At 43.2% G+C, this 21,295-nt stretch overlaps 2 protein-coding genes across 2 annotated transcripts; one reads left to right on the top strand and one right to left on the bottom strand.

Annotated features, from left to right (window-relative positions):
- Positions 1 to 415: 415 nt before the first annotated feature.
- Positions 416 to 3,259, top strand: MONOS_11613 (uncharacterized protein; the record flags this gene model as incomplete). Its single annotated transcript, XM_067864160.1, has 3 exons — positions 416 to 428; positions 496 to 1,357; positions 1,580 to 3,259. 3 exons carry the CDS (start codon positions 416 to 418, stop codon positions 3,087 to 3,089), a joined length of 2,385 nt encoding a protein of 794 aa, XP_067727968.1. The 3' UTR covers positions 3,090 to 3,259.
- Positions 3,170 to 17,967, bottom strand: MONOS_11614 (putative flagellar associated protein; the record flags this gene model as incomplete). The annotated part of the gene is made up of 2 exons (XM_067864161.1): positions 3,170 to 17,676; positions 17,935 to 17,967. The coding sequence occupies 2 exons, from the start codon at positions 17,965 to 17,967 to the stop codon at positions 3,460 to 3,462; spliced, it is 14,250 nt and encodes a 4,749-aa protein (XP_067727967.1). The 3' UTR covers positions 3,170 to 3,459.
- Positions 17,968 to 21,295: the final 3,328 nt, after the last annotated feature.

Here is a 21,295-nt window from a genome sequence, read left to right as displayed (position 1 = left end):
ATGTCTCATTAAAACGTAAAGGCATCAGAGCGTGATAAATACGTGATGTCATTTCAATGGGATAGTAACACTCGTTCTTCACTTAGACAGCGTGGATTTTGCTCAGGTGTTTTATATTTTTAATGATGTATAAGAATGTATTTTTTAAATATTGTTGTTTATAAATTTTCCACTTTGTTTTAAAGATTACAATCACAAAGATGATGTAAAATTTAAAGGAACATCAATATTTTCCTTACGTGAACGTAATAGAGAAGCAACTTGCGAAAAAAAGAGAAGACTTTTTGATAATGATACAATTGAATCTTTACCCGAAGAAGAGCAACGTAGCCTTCAACAAATACCACAGAACGTACTAAATTTAGATTCTCAAATTGAGGATGTTTTAATTCCATCATTAATTTTTTTAAAAAATATGTCATGTGAAAGTTTGGAATTGAGTTATGATATATTGAATTGATTTTTCATAATGCAATCCAATCGGTTTTATTTTAGAGTCAGTTAGCCCTATTAAAACTATGGTAGATCAAGGAATCGTTCCAAAATTGATAAATTTACTTGTGGATTCTCGAAGCGTCGAATTGCAAAAACTTTGTCTTTTTATAATGTGCAATATTGCACACGCACCAGCACCAATTTGTACCCCAATCATCGTTGCTGGAATAGAATCAAAAATTATTAATTATCTGCTTTCACCGTTTCCAGATCTGTTTGAACAGGCACTTTGGCTCATTGCTAACATGTCTGGAGAGAGTCAACATTCAGCTTCTATTTTTGTTGGTCAAGGTGCTATTTTGCACATTGCAAGGGAGCTTTTAGGAAGTTATGATTTTGAATGCATTGACGAAGATAGTCCATTGCAACAATCATGCCATCCAAATGAAGCATCATCATATTCGAATCCATCCGAATACATTGAAACATCAACATCAAATTCAAGCTTACCTATTGCACAGCACTTACAGATGCAAAGTCCAACTCACATGGATTCCACAGAAAATCCTCATAAGCAGCCGAGTGAAGAATACTATCCACGCGCCAATCGACGGAGAATTTCCCTCTTGCGACCCGACGGCACATTCCGTACCAGACAGTCAATTGTGATTGTGGCCATGTGGACGCTTGGCCGGCTTGCGAAAGCGACGATGAGTGAAAAAGAGAGAAAAGTACTTGTGCGCATCTTTGCAGACTTTATTTCTTTTCAGCGAGAAAGGGGGCCGCTGAAGCCACTTCGCGAGTTGCTTGATGCGTTTCTAGGGCTCAATCTCTGTTTTGAAGAAGGGAAAAACCTGAATTATGTAGACGAGCAGATGATTTACGACGCCTTTTTCTTTCTCCAGCTGTTTTTCAATTATCGGTTTGCTATATTTATAGAATTATTTTTTTTCTGATACAAAATTGACCAAATGTTTTAATATCTTCCTTTATTGAATATTATCGTTTATTCAACCGGTCATTTTTTAAATTGCCTCATCTATTTATGTAATCCATTCGTCCATCTGCTTACCTGCTTGCCTGCCCGTCAATTCACTTTTAATAACAAACGTATTAAAATTTTATTCTGACATTGCTTTTTCAGCGAGCCAGAGCACTCTTCAATGCACATTGTGCTCCGTTTCATTCAAAGCACGACTGAAGGCGACGACGAGCGCATCCCCGTTTTCTTCATGCACGACAACCGCATAAAGGCACTCAACCGGCTGCTGTACAACTGCGTGTGCTCCATCAAGGAGCTCGCTCTGCTGATCCTGCACAACCTGAGCTGCGAGTCGTCTGCCGAGTTTCTGAAGTTGTTTTCGGCTTCCATCACGTTCCTCCGCATATGTGCCATTGCTTCAGCAGACTCCGTCGGTCAAGCGCGGCTTGCCATGCGCATCATGGCGAATGTGGCAGAAGGGCCGAACATTGGCGCGCGGAGGATGATTGGCGAAGGAGCAGTGGAATTGATCGTCGACAGGCTCAGAGACAACGACAAGGAGATCGTGGAGCAGACGCTCCGCTGCATCGAGGCGCTGCTGGTGGCAGCAAGGAGGATGGACAATGAAAGACTGCTGAGAGTGCTGGACAGGCAGAGGAAGATACTGACAGATCCTTTGAATGCAGGAGAGGCGGCTTCAAATGACAAAAGGAAACATGCAAAGAGAAAGAAAAATCGAACATGCACTTCTGTTGAAAGTGGAGGAATGGATGTGGAAGTTGAAAATAACGATCAATCATCAAAAGGCAAAGGAAAGGGAAAAAGCGGAGGAGGGCGTGGTAAAAATCGCAGTGGATCAGAAGATGAAGATGAAGGCGAAGATGAAGAAGAAGAAGAGGATGAAGAGGAAGAATATTATTCTTATCCACAAGATCCGTTTGAAGACTCAGATGAGTATTATGAAGACGATAACGAAGAATTGACACTCAGCGACGTTGTTCAAACATTGCAGGAAGAAAGTGCGATGAGGCAGAGAGAAAGAGAAGCTGCTGCACCAAGCAGTGGAAGTGCATTGCAGTGTGGATTTGGATCACAGACGGCAACTCAAACGCCTCCTCAGCTGTCAGAGGCAGACAAGCACTTAATTGAGCTGTTTCAGCAGCAGCAGTCTTCTTCATCGGGAAGCGCAGCGAAGAGGAGTAGGCTGGCTGACCTGATTGATTTGATTGACCAAGAAAACGGCTCGTTTTATCTGATGCTTCTAACTCAATCTCCCATTGAAAAGATATCGCGAACAGCTCAACGTATTGTTGATACATTTTTAAAAGAAAAAGAAGAAGAGCTTGACAAGGAAGCAGAGCGTTGGAGGCAGGATAAACTGGCAGAGAAAGGAGAAGGCATGGATGGAGAAGCTGATGGTGAAGACGTCAACAATAATCCATATGATATGAATGCTGATGCCAGCTCAGCTTCTATGATGGGACCGAAGCTGGAATTGAATCCGAGGAGAGGAGAATCTGGAGGTGTTTGGTACACTTTTGATTCGAGTGGAGAAATACCATTGGAAGCTATGGAGGATGATATTGTGGAAGAAGAAGATGAAGAAGATGAAAATGAAGATGAAGATGAAGATGGTGACGAAGACAACAACAAAAAAGATAATAATAATTAAAATGAAAGTGAAGAAGAAGAAAAGAGTAAGTCTTATAAAACATTGTAGATTTTTGAAAAGTTATAATATTTTTTGTGTTATTTGAAATATATATGTTTATTTAGTTGAATAACTGTTTAACGGAATTTTGCTTTTTAAAAAAATGAAAAACAAAGAGACATAAAGGTGTCAAATCACTTTTGTCTGCGGATTGTAAAAAGTGTTTGCAAAAGTGCTTCTAAAAAAACATAAAATATGATTGAACATTTCAATCAAATGAAAACAAAACAAGAAGAGAATATCTCATCATCACAATAGAGAACAAAAGTTATCAAACGGAACGAAAAACACAACTAAAAATGATTTTTTTCACATTAAAAACTTCATAAGTCTACTTGCCAGTTCTGAAAGAATTAACCTTCGAACTGCCAGTAGGAGCTTCGTAAGGGGGCAACTCTCCTTTCACTGAGAAGAGCCATTGCTTTGATTCGGATGTCAACGAGATAATGGCAGTTCGCGTTCCCGCATATCGTGTTGGATGGAATGAGACACGAAGGCGCAATCTTCCTTCATCATCAAACTCTCCATCTCTTTGCCCCAGCGCAAATTCAGCAATCAGACCAGACTTGAAAGTTGCATGGAATGGGCAATTCTTGTGCTGTGGGCTAAACACTTCTATCACTCCAACAGACTGCTGTCCAACAAGCGCTGTCAGCAGCGGGCCTTGCTCAACCACATCGGGTGGTTGTGTCGATGCCAATGTCAGCGAATAACGCCAGCGTCCTCCTCCTGCAATAGGTAGTCTTGTAAGCACGATGCTCGCGCGGGTGCGAGGAATTGTTTCTGATGGATTAAAATCAATCGGAAGAGACACAAAAATATTTGTTGGATCGCGAGTAAATATTTCTGGATTGGGAGATGAATCCAAAGGAGAAGAGGGAGCCAATGGGACGGTCAATGCGGACTGAATTCGTTCATCATCGCATTCAATGCTGACATCTATCACTTCGCATAGTATTTGATAGAATGTGTTCCATTCTTCATCTGACGGAGGTGTGTCTGTCTCCATCCCTTCTGACACTGTTGGCAGCGCAAGCTGCGTGAGTCCTTCACTTCGCTTGTCAGCACCTCCGAAATAGCGAGCACTTCGATTTGTGGCAGAAAATGGTGTTCCTGCCTGCGAAGAGTACCCAGCAGACAGCATGTTACGAGAGCCCTGTCTGCTTCCCAACCGACTAGATGAAGGCGATGCGGAGAGCTCTGAGGCAGCAGAGACGTATTTGGAGACATCTTGTTCAGATCCTGCTGAATGAATAGCCATCAGCCCATTCATTTCCTGTCTCCTCAGATACATCTCAGGAAGCTCAATCAAGTTGTTTGCCACGCACAGCCTGATAAACTCGTCCACCACCCGCTTTGTAATATTCAGTCCAGAAAGTGGCAGCGTGAATTCTTTGAATGCAGGCGTTCCTGTGATTGTGCTGATAGCAGCAACAAAGCTGTCTTGCACTCCCTGTGCAGCCATCATCTGTGCTGTCTTGCGCGATCCCATCGTCGATTCAAAGCGGTCTGCTTGCAATTGGCGGAGTGCAGAGGGATCGTCAGAGGTTGATGGCCTCAGTGCAACAATTGGCAGGCGTGGGAAGTAATTCTCTGAAATGCCAATAATTGGCTGTGTCCACGTCAGCGGTGAAGCAGGTGTGAAGGGTGATTTTTCGCTGTATGGATGTGCTTTGTCAGCATATGCACGAATGAAGATACGGCAGTATGTTGTCGTGAGCACGTTGGGCGAGAACAGAACGGGTATTTGGAGCGTATCTCTTCCTTCAACACGAACATGTGAAAGATTTTTGAGTAGGATTGAAAATAGCTTGTTGGGCATTTTCGGTGCAGTTGACGTTGAAGGATTGGCAGAACGCGGATCAATAGCTTCGGGAAGATCTGCCAAAGAAGAGGAAACAGAAGACGAAGCTGATGATGCGACAGCACCATGTCGCTGTGGTGAAAATGATGCAGTCGAAATGCGGTTGGGAGTGGAAGAAGCTGAAGATCGGGAAAGCGAAGATCTGAACTGTGAGTGCAATGAAGTGGAAGAAGAAGACGATGAAATGGGTGTCTGTGCAACGAAGCCAGTAGGAGTTGAAGTGAACGATGAAGGTGTTCTGGAAGGATCAGAAGAAGAAGGTGATGTTGACGAAGAAAATGATGTGGTAGATTTTGGAGCAGTTCCGGTTGATGAAATGTAGTGTGTGTAAGAAAGTGGCTGTAATGGATCGTATGGGATGGGGTCATTTTCCAAAAGGATATCGCACAGAAGCGGATATGCAAACGGATTCGAAAACGACACAATGTTTGACGAACTCTCCTGCACCAGTGAAACAATCTGTATTGGAGGTAGAACTGTTGGCTTTGTCGCTTTTCCAGATGCCTTGAATGTCCAGGTGCCTGCATCTTCTGACACAAGTGACAGTGTCGCAGTCTCTACGCGATCCACAGCGGACGGCAGGTACTTCACCAATGCTTGTGCTTTGCCGTATGGATCGACGCCGATGGTACTGACAGCCATTCCCAGCGACATCGCATCTGCACCGCGTGTCGTCATAAGAGTTGTGCCTTTGGCTGTTTGTGTGACAGACAATGGAACTATTCCTGCCTGCTTCAGAGACTCAGTCAGCGTGCGGGGTGCATTTCCTCTCAGACCTGCAGATGAAATTGAGACAGGCGATATGGTGAAGATCGATGGATTTGACGACTGACACTGTAGATGGATGGTGATTGGTAGTGGATTCTCGATTTCAACAGTCTGAATCGCGTTGGTTCCCAGCTCGCACACCATCTCTGGCAGTACTTCAGGTTCCACATCTTCGCAACGGAGTCGCAACTCGTACCAGAACTCGCCTGTTGATGGTGAAGAAAAGCAGACACTTGCAATTTCCTCGCCAGGCTCAGCTCGAACAGAGGAGCGAGGCGTGGACGGAGAAGACGAACCATGCGATGATGGTGAATGTGTTCTAGGGGAAGATGGATTTGAATGTTCGCGTGATGATTGTGATGGTGTGCCAGGAGTCGAACTCCTTCGATTGGATCGAGATTTTTCAGCAGCTGAAAGCAGAGTTGGTTCAATCGGAGCATATATCAGTTGATATGACCCTGTTTCAAATGGATCCAGGAGCATCTCTTCGGGTCCCGTCAGAGCATTCGTTCCATAAATAGACACATTAAATGTCACTCGCTCTTCACTTGGATTAAACAACGAGATGCTTACAGAAACAGGCTGGCGCACAATTGTCTGGACAGAAATGCTTTCTTCAATGGCAGGTTGCTTGCACTCCACTCTCACCTTCCACCAGACACATTCTCCATCATCGGTTGAAAACAGAAGCTTTCCTTCTTCAATCCCTGAATGCGGACTAAATATTGTCAGTTCGTAATCTGCAAAGCCAGTATAAGAAACAGGCTGTTCGAAAGCTTGCTCTGAAAAAGAGCTTGATTGTGCTTTTGGAGAATTGATTGGAGATGATCTGGCAGAAACTGAATTTGATCTTTGTCTGTCTTTCTGTATTTTTGCATCATCTTCACCAGCAAAAAGAACATTTGCAGCGCTTTCCGGAGAATAGTCAACCGGATATGCAACAAGTGTAGAAGCTCCGCTGCAGGAGGAAACATCGCATATCACACTGTATCGAGAAGCAAGGTGCGATGTGATGGCAGGCACTTTGATTGCCTGTTTGATCTCTTGTCGTGCAATGCAATCGAATGTGAGTGTACCTTCAGGAAGTGGATCATCGCTGATTCCTTTGATTGTATAAACTGTTTTCTCAGCGCCAACCGAAGGCGATGGTGATGAAGAGGAAGAACTTGTAGAGGCTGCTTGGAGCGATGTGTTCCACATGACCAGCTCTGCGGTTGCTTCACACGCCTTTCGTGGATTGAAGAGAAGTGGATAGCACACAGTTGATTTCCCTGGTATTCGAATTGAGGCAGGCCCTGAAAACACCATATTGTACCCAACACCGCACTGCCCGTTCGTTGGATTGATCTGCGCTTTGATGAACCATTCTGTGATTGTGTTGTTGACAATTGGTATTTCCTGCTTGATTGGATGTCTGGCTGCCGTGACCATCTCAAGAGACCCGTGGATTCCAGGCGCTTGCGCAATTCCTTTCAGTTCAAACACACGCATGTCCCATGCTGACCGAAGTAGAAGTCTGCAGCGGTATTCGCCAAGCGCCTTTGGTGCAAATGTGACAGGCAGACGAATTATATTCCCCACAATTCCAGTTGTTGTTGACGTAAGTAATGAGCTGCCACCCACAGATGAGTCTCTGTCATTGGCTTTCTTCTTCTCAACAATAGGTGCTGATTCAAACGGAATGTTGATTTCTTTTGGAGCAGTGAATGCAGACGACGAAAGTTCCACCTTGTATGGCACCAACTCACCCTGTTTAGGCGACGATGCAAACAAAGCCTTGTCGAATGTAGCAACTTCTCCACGCAATGCATCAAAGTTTCTGTTTCTGGCGCTCACAAGCATATCGTGTGTTGTGCTCTTGTCAACTACGGATGTAATTGTAACCACTTCTGCGGGTTCCGGCATTGTGGCTATCCCTTCAATCTCGATGGTGAACTCGCCCTGCTGATCATCGCGGAAGAATATCTGGCACTTCTGCAAACCCAAGCTGACTGGTGAGAAGCGGACCTGAAGTGCGACAGATGCGCCAATTGGGAGTGTGAACTGTGAGGCGTGTATTCTGAAGGGAAGGTAATCGATGTTTGAGCCAATGTTCACTTCTGGAGGAACAACAATGTTGAATGCAGATAGAGCAGCTGGAGATGAAATTACAGATGCTGATCCGTTTCTTGAGTGCGACCCTTTTCTCACCAGTTTTTTGCTATCAGATTGTTCATTTACATCTTTCTTTTGATCATTTTGCTTGTCGTTTGATATTCCTTCCAAAATTCCAAGAAGTCCATCCAATGAAGACGATGTATTCTTTCGACTTTGTGTTGGTTTTACGTTTTTATTCATCGGAGCCTGAGAGGAAATGTTACTCCTAACATTTGGATTTTCTTTATTATCCTCAGTTTTTTTCTCTTTTGGTCTCAACAGCTTCGCAATAAGCGTGCACTCTGACAGAAACGGGTTTGTGATCTTAATTTCTGTGAAAGCAGTGCAATACAAAGGAGCAGCGACTGAGTATTTCGCAATTGGCTGTGGTGGAAGCACGCTTGTTTTGAGACGGAACGACAGAGGAGGAGTTTGCAGTCCTGTGTTATTCTTTGGCAACAGGAACAAAACAGCATGAGTTGTCTTTGAGAATCTGGGCCTCACCGTCACTGCGATATCTTCACTCGACTCCGGCTCGATTGTGATTGAGTCAATGTCTGTGCTGAAGTCCTCTTTCCCTTCGCCTTCGATGCGCAGTGCGTATGTGATGGTGCGATGGCCTGAGTTGTTCACTGTTACCATCTGTGTTGAAGCTACACCTGCGCATGCAGGTATATCAACAATTGTCTGCGGTACACAGAAAGGAAGGGTTTGATAGAGCGAATAGATAAACAGAAATAGGCTGCGCGGATCAGGATGAATGATGTCCGATTCATTCACGAGACACTGAATGCCCAGTTGCTTCACAGACGCTACCACATTTCTTGCATTTTTCATTCTCTCTTCTTCGTTCTTCGGAGATTCATACAAATGGAAGTGCAAGAATGGTGCATGTGCTTTAATGAGTGTCAGAAGCGCAACACCGTCTGATAAATCAGACGAGTAGTTCGTCACAAAAGAACGTCTTCGGGGTGCGTTTCTTAGCGTATGATACGAAATCCACCGCAGGAGGAGCACCTGTGCAGATGAGTAAACATTCGAGCTGTTGATTCGGCTGAGCGTTTTGTTGGCAACAAGCAAGTCAAATGGCTGCGCAACAATGAGCGAAGCTCGCATCCTTCCTGCATCGCCTGGGCTCGTGCTTCTTTGAGTTGTTGCGGCTTTCCCAGAAGAAATGTTATTTTCTTGCTGATTAAGACTTGCTTTTGTTGCTGGTTTAAATCCTTTGATTGAACTTCTATCAGTGATCTTACTGTCTTTGCTTGCATTTGACGCATCAGTTGCAGATTTACCAGAAAGTGAAGGAGAAATAGCATTCAATCCCATCTTGCCAGATGCCTTTGAAGATTGAACAGTTACCGTCTTTGGTGAAATGCGGGATTTTGTGCCTATGCTGCTTGTTGGCCTGCTGTCTCTGCTTCTTTTCGACTGCATCTCGTCTTCCTCCTTCACTTCCTTCATAAACGCAATGCCTGGTGTCTGTTTGAACTTCTTTGCATTCAACTTGGAGAACAGGAACATCTTCAGCACTTGAAACGTCAGGAAGGTCCATGCATTCAGAGACACTATCTGAAACGTCTGCTGCAGCTCTTCGCTCTGTTGGAAGGCAAACAGCACTTTGTTGTAATCCGGGGGCGGGTACTCAAATAGAGAAGCGGAGAAATTATCTGCTGCAAAGCGAACAAAGTCAGTGTAGCTTAGTAAATACTCTGCCTTCAAACCAGGAAGTGCTGCGCCATGCTCTCGGAGAAATAGGAGAACGGAATCAAAATGTGACAGTAGCTTTCGGAGATACTCGCTGTGTGGAACAGTGCGAGAAGTCAGCTGTTGCAGGAGTTGGATGCCCTTTGTGGCAGATTGGGCGAATGATGAGTCAATTGGGAACATTTGTGTGTAGACGCTCTTCTGTGAACCTCGCATTGATGACTGTGTGGATGGTCTGGAAAGAGATGAAATGAAGGATGTGGGTGAAATGGCGCCAAAAGAAGGAGGCAAATATGAAGAAGATGGATTTGGTATGGAGACGGATAGCATCGAAGTGGTGGATGGTTGCGCGGAACTGATAGAAGCAGTGGGGCTTAAAGGTGTTGAAGTGAAGGTAGAAAATCCACTTGTTGAAGAATAAGAAGAGGAAGAGGAAGAAATAACACATGAAATGGACTGATGTGGCTTCAAAACTTCGGGATTGAATGAAGTGGAGGCAGCATGTATCTTTTCGAGGGTTAGTCTCCCAGGTATTTCCTGTCCATATAAGTGCTCCAGTGACTCAAACAAGGGGATGCCATACTGTTCGACTATCGAGCCAGGCCACGAGGCGATTTGAGAAATGAGGAAAAATGAGTTCAGAAAGCGAAGAAGCACATTTGGAAGTGAAGAAGGAATGGCAGGCAGGCAGAATTGAGGTGCATTGGAAGACATTGTGAATGAAGATGAGGCAAGTGACGAAGTCATCGCGCCAGTCATCTGACTCGTCGAATTGAGCTGGCTTGTTTCTTGCTGCTGAGTTGATGTGCTTGCTGACGAAGAAGAAGAGGAGGAGGAGGAGGAGGAGGAAGGCAATCCACTAGAAGTGGAAGTGCTCGATAGAATTGAAGTTGTTGGTGATTTCGATCTGTTTTGTGTCTGATCTGTTACTGTTAATAATTGTTCATCAGCTTCTCCGTTTTTCGACTCATCTGTTTTCGCCTTCTCGTTACTCTCTTGTTTGAGTCCGTATCTTCCCAAATGACCAGCCGCATGGGCGGTCTGCTCTGAGCACAGTGCACTTTCCTTCAGCTGAGGGATGCTGTCAATCTTGTCTTGGACAATGCGGTTGAGTGAGAACGTTCTGAGGAGATAGCCAGTTGTGTTAAGAATATCGTTATCGGATGCTGCATGCACAACCAGTGGGAAGGAGTTCGCAAAGGAATCGAAAAAGTTGATTGTGGTGGAGAATGAAGTTGTTTTTGAGGAAACGAAGGATATTTCTGCAGTAAGTGTCTGTTTGTTGATAGTGAGCGTGTTTCCATCAGGAAATGAGACACGCAAAGGAAGCAGCGCAGAGTCAGCAGGCGGCTGTGCCGTCACATCCACACTCTCATACCCCACATTTCTGATAACAACACGAGCGACTGATGTGAAACCGAGTGGCACTGGTGGAATAACAATCTCTCTTGGCTCAAAGATGAGAAGAGGAGGAACACCCAGTGCAGACAGCTCGAGCTGGCAGTATTCAATTGGATCGTCATTGAGGTGGATAGGAAGTGTGGCAGAGTACGCCTTCAGCTCAGTCGGGTGGAATGTGATCACAACGTCTTCTTCTTGCCCTGCTGCCAACGTACCTTCTGTTGGATTGATCTGAAACACATTGGTGACACCATCAATTTCTTCCTCGTTCCGCACCGACCAGTGCAGCGGAGTCTTTTCGCAGTTGAGGAGATGGACGACCTCTTTGTGGAGAGGCTTGGAGAGCGTAGACACTACACGAGCACCGAACTCAATCACCCGCGGAGTCACAATCAGACGCGGCGGCACTCCCCGTGCGAAGACTGCGCGAGTTAGTGAAGTTGTGGCGCTTTCAGACTGCGCAGCAGACAAAAGGAAGAAGAAAGAGAACTCGTGCTCTCCGATTTCAGCAGCAGTGTATATAAGTTCGAGAATCAGGGAAGATTGAGGTTGAATTTCAATGCGATATGCTGTTAAGTTTTGAGCTTCTTCCAAAGATGTGATTAGTTCTGAAGGAGAAGATGATGAAGAAGAATTTGCAGCGCGTGAAGATAATGTTGTTGCGGAATCTGCACCAGCAGAGCCAAAATTGCGTTTGGATGAATTCCTTCGATGATGTGAAGCAGATGGAGAGCCTGAGAGATGGTGTCGATGCTTTCTTCCGTGCTTTGATCTGTGTGTTGTTCTGCCGTCTTTTCCGCTGGAGCCTCTGTGCGAACTCTTCTCTTTCCTCTCTTCTTCTTCCACTTCTTCAATTGTTGACATCTCCAACTCTCTCTTCTTCCTCTTCTTGTGCTGCATCGTCTGCTTCGGATCCAACAGAAGCAAATCGTCTGTGCTATTCCTGTGGGTGTTGCTTCCTCCCATCCGCAGCATCTCCTGCTGCACGTTCTGCGACATCAGTGCAAACGGTGGCTCGGCAATGCGGGTGCCTTTCAGCGGAGCATTGTTTGGCAGCACCGGACGAGAAAAGCTGGGAAGCTGGCTGCATTCGGGGTGGATTGCCAAATAGTCCTCGCAGCCTTGCAATGGCACTTCATACGACTTGAATGCACCCATCCCGTTCCATTTGCCCCACACGTCTGATATTGTTGTGGAGGAGGAAATGGTGCTCAGAAGAGAAGACTGCGAAGGCTGAGACGCAGATCCCGCTGCACCTGAAGCTGACTTTGCAGCAGTTCCAGTAGAACTTGTGGAGAGACGTGAAAGAGCTGTACCTGGCCTGTTTTGTGTGGATTGTGTGTTCATTGTTCGAGAAGTCGCGTTCAGCGGCTGATATGACGCGGAATTTCCTTCTTCTTCTGAGCTGGAGTCTTCGTCCCATTCTGAGTTGCTTTTAGAGAAGAGTGAGCGATCTGTCTGTGAAGAGGTGCTGCTGTCTTCGCCGTCTGAAATATTGCTAAATTCTCCAAATGCTCCTGTTCCTTCTTTCCCTTCTATTTCGCTCCCTCTACTCCCCTTTCTTCTTCTTCTCCGCTTCTTTCTCTTCCTCTTCCTTTCTCGCTCAGATTCGCTTTGGATTGCTCTTTGGAGTGCATCCTTTGTGTTCTGAAGTGTCGTCGTCACAGAAAGCGTTCGAATGTGAGCTGCCTGTGCTTTTTCAGCCACATCATCACTGTCGTCGTCAAACGCATACTTGTCGCTGTCCGCATTCCCATCCTCTCCATCATCAAAACCATTGCCTTCTCCTTTCTTTCTTCTCCGTGCTGCTATCGCCGCTCTAACATCCTGCGGGATGAACGACGGAGAAATAGCCGTCAGCAAATTTCCCCGATTCCCCGGCAGCTGATCGTGAGAGAATGCTGTTTGTTTGTTGTTGGGCTTGTAAATGCTGCTTTGGTCAGGCGGAAGAGGAGTGCGTGTTGTTGCTTGTGCTCCAAGTGGAATTGGCTGATTAAACTGCGAAGCAAACGGAGATGAAACTGTTCTCGATGTAACAGAAGAGCGTGATGAGAGCGGGCGCATACGAGGTGTTTGTGTTATTGAGGCAGACGCTGTTGGCGTGGCAGGAGTGGGAAGCCGCTGAGACGCATTGCTTATTTGACTGAGTGTGAACTCTGGCTTGTTAGAGAGATCGCAGAAAAGCACAGCTGCAATATTGCCGCTGTTAGCAAGTGTTATTCTGCGCTTTCTGTTGTTTCCTACGACCACTTCGCCAAAGTCGGTGTTCTGCTCCACAATCTCCACCAGTGGCTCCACCGCTTCTGCTGCCACTTTGAGGAGTGCCTCCGCGCCGCCTCGGATGGACAAAGTGACCGTCTCCGCTATTTTCTGGGCGCGGTGCGAGCAAACACGCACTGTCAGCATCTGCTGCGAGCCAGCTGATATCACACCCATCTCTGGTGTAACTGTTATCTCTCCTTTTTCCTCTTCTTTTTCTCCTTCAATTTTGTCTGGTTCAGCTGCCTCATCTGTTTCATTTTGCTCTTTCTCGGCTTTCTTTTTCTTGGTGTTTTCGACAAAGAAGACAGCATCTTGCTTTCCAATGCATTTCAGTGTAACATGACGCACTGCTTCTGTTCCTACTGCAAACTGTCCCAAGTCAATACTTTTCTCCACAAACTCCGCTTTCCCTTCTGCCACTTCTCCAAACACACGCAAATTCCGATCCGCACCTCCGTCAACATGCATCGTGAACAGAGCTGTTTGCAGATGGGATTGGTGCGACGAAGAAGAAGAAGAAGAGGCAGAAGCAGAAGAAGTCTGCATCGATGACGGAGGAGGTGCAGGCAGCGATGTTGGATCGAACGTGATGTGCACAGCAACAGATCCAAATGCTGGAACTGTTCCTCGCTGTGGAGTGATGAAGAAGTTGTCTGCTCGCAAAGTGTGTTGCATAGGCTCAAGCTCTTCCGCCTGCTGTTCTGTGGTCATTTTCGCTTCACTCACTTTGCTTTCGTTCATTATTTTGCCATCCTGGGAATCGCTCGTTAAGTCAACACGACTTTTCCCCATCGCAGCCCATGTTGATATTGTTGATTGTTCAATCTCTACAATCGACTCCATCTCTCTGTTCCGGCTGCCAAACATAAGCAGCTGCTGTTTCGTGAGATCCACAGGCACCAGCGCTGTGGTGTCGATCCCTTCGCCTTCCACAAACATGCCGCCGTCTGTGTACAACCCTTCTTCAATGCAAGGCAATGATACGTCCCGCTCCCACTCAAAGTCGGCTGGATGGTTGCCTGGATTGTTGATGAGGATCGTTTCCCCGCAGCTTCGGCAAAGATTGGACGAGTTAAATGCGAGTTGGACTTCGTTTGAAGACAGTTCGAGGGAAATCGGGATCACATCTGCTTTCACAGCCACATTGAATACATTGGCCTCGTTGCACTGGACAAGTATCTGCGCTGAAAAAGACTGTGGAACGTCTGAAAGAAAGACAATATCGAAGCCAGCCATCGCACCAGGAGGCACAATCTGCGAATGAGGCGCAGAGAGTCGCAGTTCTGGGTTTGTGATGGCAAGCCCAACACGCACGTTCGAAGGGAGGTCGTTTGCGATGTTGAGCGAACGAACCGTTCTTGAATACACGCAAACTCTGCCAAAGTCAATCATCCGAGTTCCAATTGACAGAAGCGCAATGTCGCTGGCAGACAGCTGCGAGCGGATCTCTTTGAATTCAATTGCGGTTGTCGGCTCTGCTTTGTATTTGTGCTTTATTATCTTCAAAACATCACTCAGTTGCGCCCGCACTTTCGGCTTGAGCATTCCTTGCTGTCCTCCATTCCTGCCTCCCGCTGCACCTCCAGTGCCAGGCTGACTCAGCTGGAAGACCCGCTCTGGGCGCACGCACTCAGACAGAAGAGGCACGGATGCTTCAGAATCCAGCAGGTCTGTAGCCAGCCCCAGGTCTGAATCGTTGAAAGCGTCATAGCCAGTTCTCACCACGTCTCGCTCGTCGCCTGTTCCTTCGTCTCCATTGCCATATCCAAACTCCATGTTCATACTTCCGGTCATGTCGAGATTTCCTTCGTCGCTTCTCTTCGAGCGGATGCCTTTCAAACGGACAATCGTCGGAAGCCCATCTTTCTTCACAATCAACGCACCGTCACTTCGTTTCGCTTGCTGCATCGTCCGTTCCATGTGTTTTGTTCGGATGAATTGTGTATAATGCTCTTTGTTTGCCTCATCCGTCTCAGCCTTGTCAGTGAAATCTCTTGTTTTTGTTTGCATTTCATTCGTCTTCATTTCAGATGGTTGTGAAGCACTTCGCTGTGCACTCATTGAGCGCTTCTCTTGCAGCAGCTGAAAGTACTTTATCCTCCTCTCTGCTGGCGAAAGCCCACGTATCCCTTGCACACTGTGCGATGAGTGCAGCGTTGCAGACGAAAAGCGTCCTGTTCTGTTTGTCAGACCAAATCTCTGTTCTCCGTCTCGGTCGTTTCCAAGTCTGCCCAGGTGATGGGACGATTGAGACCGGAATGTTGATGCAGATGTGGCTGGACGCCTCTTCAAAGCAAATGGATTTGGCCCTTGTCCGTCTTCGTCTTCACTGTCTTTCCTTCTCTTCCCTTTGTTCTCGCCAAATAGCAAAGACGATAACGCATTGTCAGAATCAACAAAGTTAGGAGAGTCTTGGAACTCATTGAACGAGCGCAGTGTTCCCGCGGCAAACGTTCTTTTATGCTGGAAATCGCCTGGCGTAGCGACAGTCACTCCGCCTGTGGCAGCTACGCTGGCACTCCGCATCTGCCTCCGAAGCAGCGTTGCGGTGCTGGGCTTTGATTCCGCAACAGACTTCGCAACTTGCGTTTTATTCTTCGCGAACGGAGACCCGCCGGAAAACAAACTGTGAGCTGGAGATGAAGATGCCCCTGTGCTGGAACTACGTGGATGTGAAGAATATGAAGGACTGAGCCCCCGTGATGCTACAGAAGGAGTTAACAGCCTTGAAGAGCCTGGACTCGAAAAATTCTTTGTCATTGCCCCAGGCACAGGCGTGGAGGAGAGGGAAATGGTGGCAGGGATTGGAGTAATGGTATGGCCCGTGCAGCTTACATAGATGGTTTTCACACCACCGCACAGTTTGATAGGAAGCTTGCTTGAAAGGAAACCCAGCTGTGCAGGCGAAAAAGTGACGCGCACGACTGCTGTTTCTCCACTTTTCAGCTTTCCCTCCGCTGGCTTAGCTGAAACGAAGGCGATCTTTCCAAAGGCAAACGAAACAGGCAGATTCTCCGTGTCGTTTCGGATGCGCAAAAGCACATCTGCCCGATCGTTCAGAAAACAGTCGCCGAAGTCAATCGTTTCTTTGTCCAGCACAACAAGAGGCTGAGTAACTGTACCGTTCAATGAGACATACATCTTCTGCCCAGTTTCTGCCACATCCATTGTCATCATCAGGTTCACGGATTCGCCTTCAATGTGCTGCCCCGGGAAAATGTCACGGGTGAGAGAAAGCGGCGGTGGATTGAAGGCAAACGAAAGAGTGACTGAGCCGAAGGGGGGTATTGATCCGATGGTGGGCGTCACTGCAATGTGCTTGCAATTCGACCTGTTAGAGATAAGTTCTGTGAAGGGAGATGGTCCTTCTGTGGAGTCGCGGGGTGTTATTCTTTTCATTGGAGGTGGCATTCCACTCAAGAATGGATCTTCATCGTTGTCTGCCACATGAGATAACTCTTGCCGCATCCCGTCGCTTGAGCTGCGATCGAGATTCAATGATCTGTCTTTTGATTTTTCATCACGTGCGCTGGCTCTTGTGTTTCCTCGTGATTTTGATTTTCCAAATTCTGGTATTTGAGGAGATGTTGAAGAATTTACGTTTGTTGTGGTGGATTTGGTTATTGAGCCTGCAAAACTTGTTCCATCAATTTCTGTGTTATTAATCGAGTAAACAAGAAGCTGCAGCTCCTTCGAATGTTGAGAGAGGGCAAATGAGCATTTTTGAGGACCTGTATTCGACAAGATCGCTTCTACTGTTTTATTTTCTCCATAAAAAAGACTGCCAAAGTTCAGCTGAGTGAGTGGGCATGCAGGAGAGGTGCGAAGTGCCAGTTTTACTCGCTGTTGTACAACTGTTCCTTTTATATAAAGAAGTTTTTCTTCCATCTTTGTTTCAGCTTCCACTTCGATTTCGCAATGAAATTCTCCTGTTTTCTGTGCATTGAATTCAACACGAGCACGCAAAACGCTTGATTGACTGAAGGAAGAGGTGCCTGTTGCTGTCGCCGATGCGGAATGAGTGAATTCTGTAAGTTCTCCTCTTCTTTTCTGTGTTTTTGTTTCAATCGTGCTGAATAGATCACTTTGAGAAGTTGTCTGACTTTCAGTCAAATACATTGTACTTCCTTGTGTTGTCTGAAATGTTGAATTTTCAAAATCCCCCATTGCTAAAATCATTTGACCTTCTTCATCAATTGGCGATAATGTTCCTCCAAGAGGAAGGATTCGAATCGGTGAGTCTGGAGGAATGATGAATCGAAATGAACCTTGTCTGGTTCCAGCATTCCAAATGCGAAGATATCCAGATGGAATCGATCCACTGCTCACTGATCCAAAATCTATTATTGGATCCCATCTGATGTCTGGAGATGGAAGTCGTGCATGAAGTGGAAGGCGAAAAGTCCATTGATCCTTTTCATTTGATCGAAATATTGATTCAGAATGTAATACAAGTTCATCATCAAAAATCAAATCATCAAATGTACAAAATGTAATTTGAAACGAATACGATAATCCTGGGGCAATTGAAATATTTTGATTAACATTTTTGAGTTGAAATTCATTATGGTGTGGCTTTAGAACTCTAAGCTGTCGGGTCTGAAGAGAAGAGTTGTGTACAACAATCTGCTTTGTGTATGTTTCTCCATTTTCAAAGTCATTGAACCAAACTTCCTTTGGAGAAACATCAAAAACCGTTTTCATATTTTAAAAAGAACAATTTTTATGGGTATCATTCAGGGATGTGTGGAAAACAGAAGAATGCAAATTTGTTAAATAAATGAAACAAGTCCATCTGCGCTCTTCAAGGAGATGATAAAATTGATAGAAAAGCAGAAATATTTTCGCATTTTAAAGATAAAGGTTAAGGATAATGAGGAAAATGATGAATGCTTTTGTTGCTGATTGAGAAATAAAAATAAATAAGAAAAAAGGAACGAAATTTTTAAACGATACGTTTATGCAAGTTCAAATGTTGAAAAGAGAATGAAAATTTTAAAGGATACGATGGTTATTTAGAAGTCAATATTGATTAGCATGTGTTCAGAAGGATATTTAATTACATGCAAATTTCATTGTCCAAATATGTTCTTACTGGATAGCGGAGGTACGTCTTGAGTGTTTAAAAAAGATCTCAAAGAAGCAAATTAACTTTCAGAAAATAAATAAAATAGATTATTTCTCTCATACTTCGGCTTGCTCATGATAAAGCTATTGCTGTCTATTTTTTCATAAAAATTGCAATTTTGCTTTTGGTCGCTAGGAAAATGATTTTGAGTTTGTGAAAAGAATCGCTGCAATGAAGTCTTCGACATATCTCACATTTATTTTCCTTTCAACAGAAAATAAATGATTGTTGATGATAAATTAGTCCAAAAGGGAACTAAAATATTAGCTTGATGTTGCTACGACTGTTATATTATCAAGTGTTGTGTTCTGTAACTTTGCAGTTTGAGCATGTCTACAAATTTTCAATTAAAATTCCATTTCTCAAGAATTGAACTGTTTCTGTAGTTGAATTTCTAAATATTGTTCTTTTGTCATTTGACTAACAGTTTATTCATATTCTTTATATTGGCCCTCCAATGCTTTTGTTCACTCAATATTTTTTAAATTTTTAAAGTTTTCGTTTCGTTTATCTTCAACGATCTCACAATTTATTTTGAATGAATTTAAAATCGCTCAAGTCAACAACAAATGAAATTATTTGAGAATGCAAGCATTCGTTGGGCTCTCTTTCAGTTTCTATCAACTTCGCAAAACGACGATAAATATTTTCTCATTGATAATTTGGTTGTTTGCTTGTATTTGTTGTCTCCTTCACATTCTTCATTCGCACTTAAGAATTGAAGTCAATTCCAAAACGTAAAATACTCTCTTCTTTTTAAGCAAAGACAATAAAAATTTTCCACCCAATTTTATTTTCTGTTTGTTTAATCAAAAGAACGAAAGTATTTTTAGCATTATACAACAAAATTCGTTGATTGTGAAAATTTTTCTTCTTTAAATTAATATTTATAAATCAAATCACTTGGCATTCCAACTGTTGCATTTTCGTTTTGTAAGATAATTGTTGATGTTTGTATTTTTTGATTATTCTATTAATTGTAAAACTTAACTCCACAAATTGAACATATTTTGCATAAATAGAATGTGTATGTGCACTGGTAATAAGATTACAGAAAATATTAAAGAGATATCAGTGACCGAACATTTTTCAAGTTCGATTATTTTAATTGTTGATTAAAAGTGAAATATTTGTGCTTGAACTTTTTTTAAAGAATTGCTTTTCGAACTGGAGAGCTGTACAGAAATAGTGCAAAAACAGAAAATTGAAGAAATTATTACAATGTTAGAGGGAATAGATAAAAAGGAAATTGAATCAATTTTTGCAGCAAAAGTTCCCGATAAAATGGGGAAAATGATTGAAGAAAGCAAAATACCTTTAAAAAATTTACTTTTAATATTAAAGCACCTCGGATATCGCAAAGTTTTGAAGAGTTTTAGGAATGAAGGTTTCGGAAATTCTTCCTTGAAGATAAAGATTGAGAAGTTGATTGTAGAAGAAAAGGGGAAAGAGGAAAAGCGTGAAAAGCTCTTTGTTGATCTTTGTGAATGTTATCTGCTGCTCTTTAATGGTTTTATTTCAGAAGATTATGTTTCAATTTGCATGCCTCGTCTTCTAAAAGTTGCATTGAATACGGAAGAAAATGAGAAAACGCAAAATGATGTGGAAATTGCTTTGCTTGCATTGAGTAACATTTTTAGAATAAATGTATGTTCTGTTCTACTTCCTTTTTCGAGTTTTTTTTTTTTTAATAGGAAATACAAAAAGAGCTATATTTAAATAAAATCAAAGAGATTATAAAACATCATCAGGAACATCACAATCTATCGCGAATTGCATATCATTCTGCTTGGAAGCTTCTGATTTATGGATTGTATTCTGAAATAACATTTGAAGAGGTGATTGTGAATGAACTGCATTTCATCAGAGAGGCAACAAAAGAACTGGAAGAGCTGGCAAAGCATGTTGATTGGAAGAGAAAAGAGGGAGGGAAAGGAAGTAAAGGAGAAAATATGATAATAAGATGGCTTATCGTCATAGAGTTTTGTTTTTATTATTATCAGTCATGGAAAGTGGAATATATTAGAGTGATTTCTTGTGTGGTTAGACTGTATATGGCAGCAAGAGAGAATGAAAGAAAAGTATGTGAATGGTGCATTCGTCTTTTAATTACTATATCAGACCTCCAGGGTGTCAGTATTGTTGCTTTATTTAATGAAGGAGTTGCTGATGTAATTTTGGGGGAGATTCAGCAATCAACGTTGAATGATGAAATAACATTTGATTGCCTGAAATTATGTCAGTGGATTTCAAAAAAAATGAAAGAAGAGGAGGATCGTGAAATGAAAGAAAAGGAAAGAAAAGCAGCAAAAATGGAGATATACGAAAAGATGGAAGAAGAAGGATATGAAGATGTCATTATAAACTTTCATAAAACATTTGATTTTTATAACAAAATGTATTATTGTCAATTCCCTTTGAATGTTTCTGATTATTTTGTGAATGTTTAAGAAAGTGAAATACAACAAAATATCTTTTTATATAATTTAATTTTTTGTTTGTCATCTGCTAGCAATTTGTCAGTAATTTGAAATATGGTAATTTTTATGTTTTCAATTTTATTGTTTGAATAATTTTTTTTTTTTTTTTTTTTTTTTTTTTTTTTTTTTTTAATTATTCGCCTTAAATTAACATGAGTTTTATTTTATTTTATTTGGGACAATATATTTTGCTTCATGAATTTTGTTCCATCCTTCTCTGACAAATATTTTTCTCAATCTTATAATTTTTCTGTAATTATTTGCATAGTTTCGGTTGATTTATAATGAAAAGATTGTTGAAAAAGTTTGGAACAAATCTCAGTTTTTTTCTTAGTTGCAAAATTTTTGCCCCATTTTTTCACAGCCTCATCGACAAATTTGAAGTGAATTTTTTCTTTATCATTAAACAATTTTCAATTTTTAA

This window comes from Monocercomonoides exilis, assembly GCF_001643675.1.
Source record: "Monocercomonoides exilis strain PA203 chromosome Unknown scaffold21-1407046, whole genome shotgun sequence".
NCBI classification, from domain to species: Eukaryota; Preaxostyla; order Oxymonadida; family Polymastigidae; genus Monocercomonoides; species Monocercomonoides exilis.
Note: the sequence above shows the minus strand (reverse complement) of the source record. Positions and strands in the feature narration are given on the sequence as shown.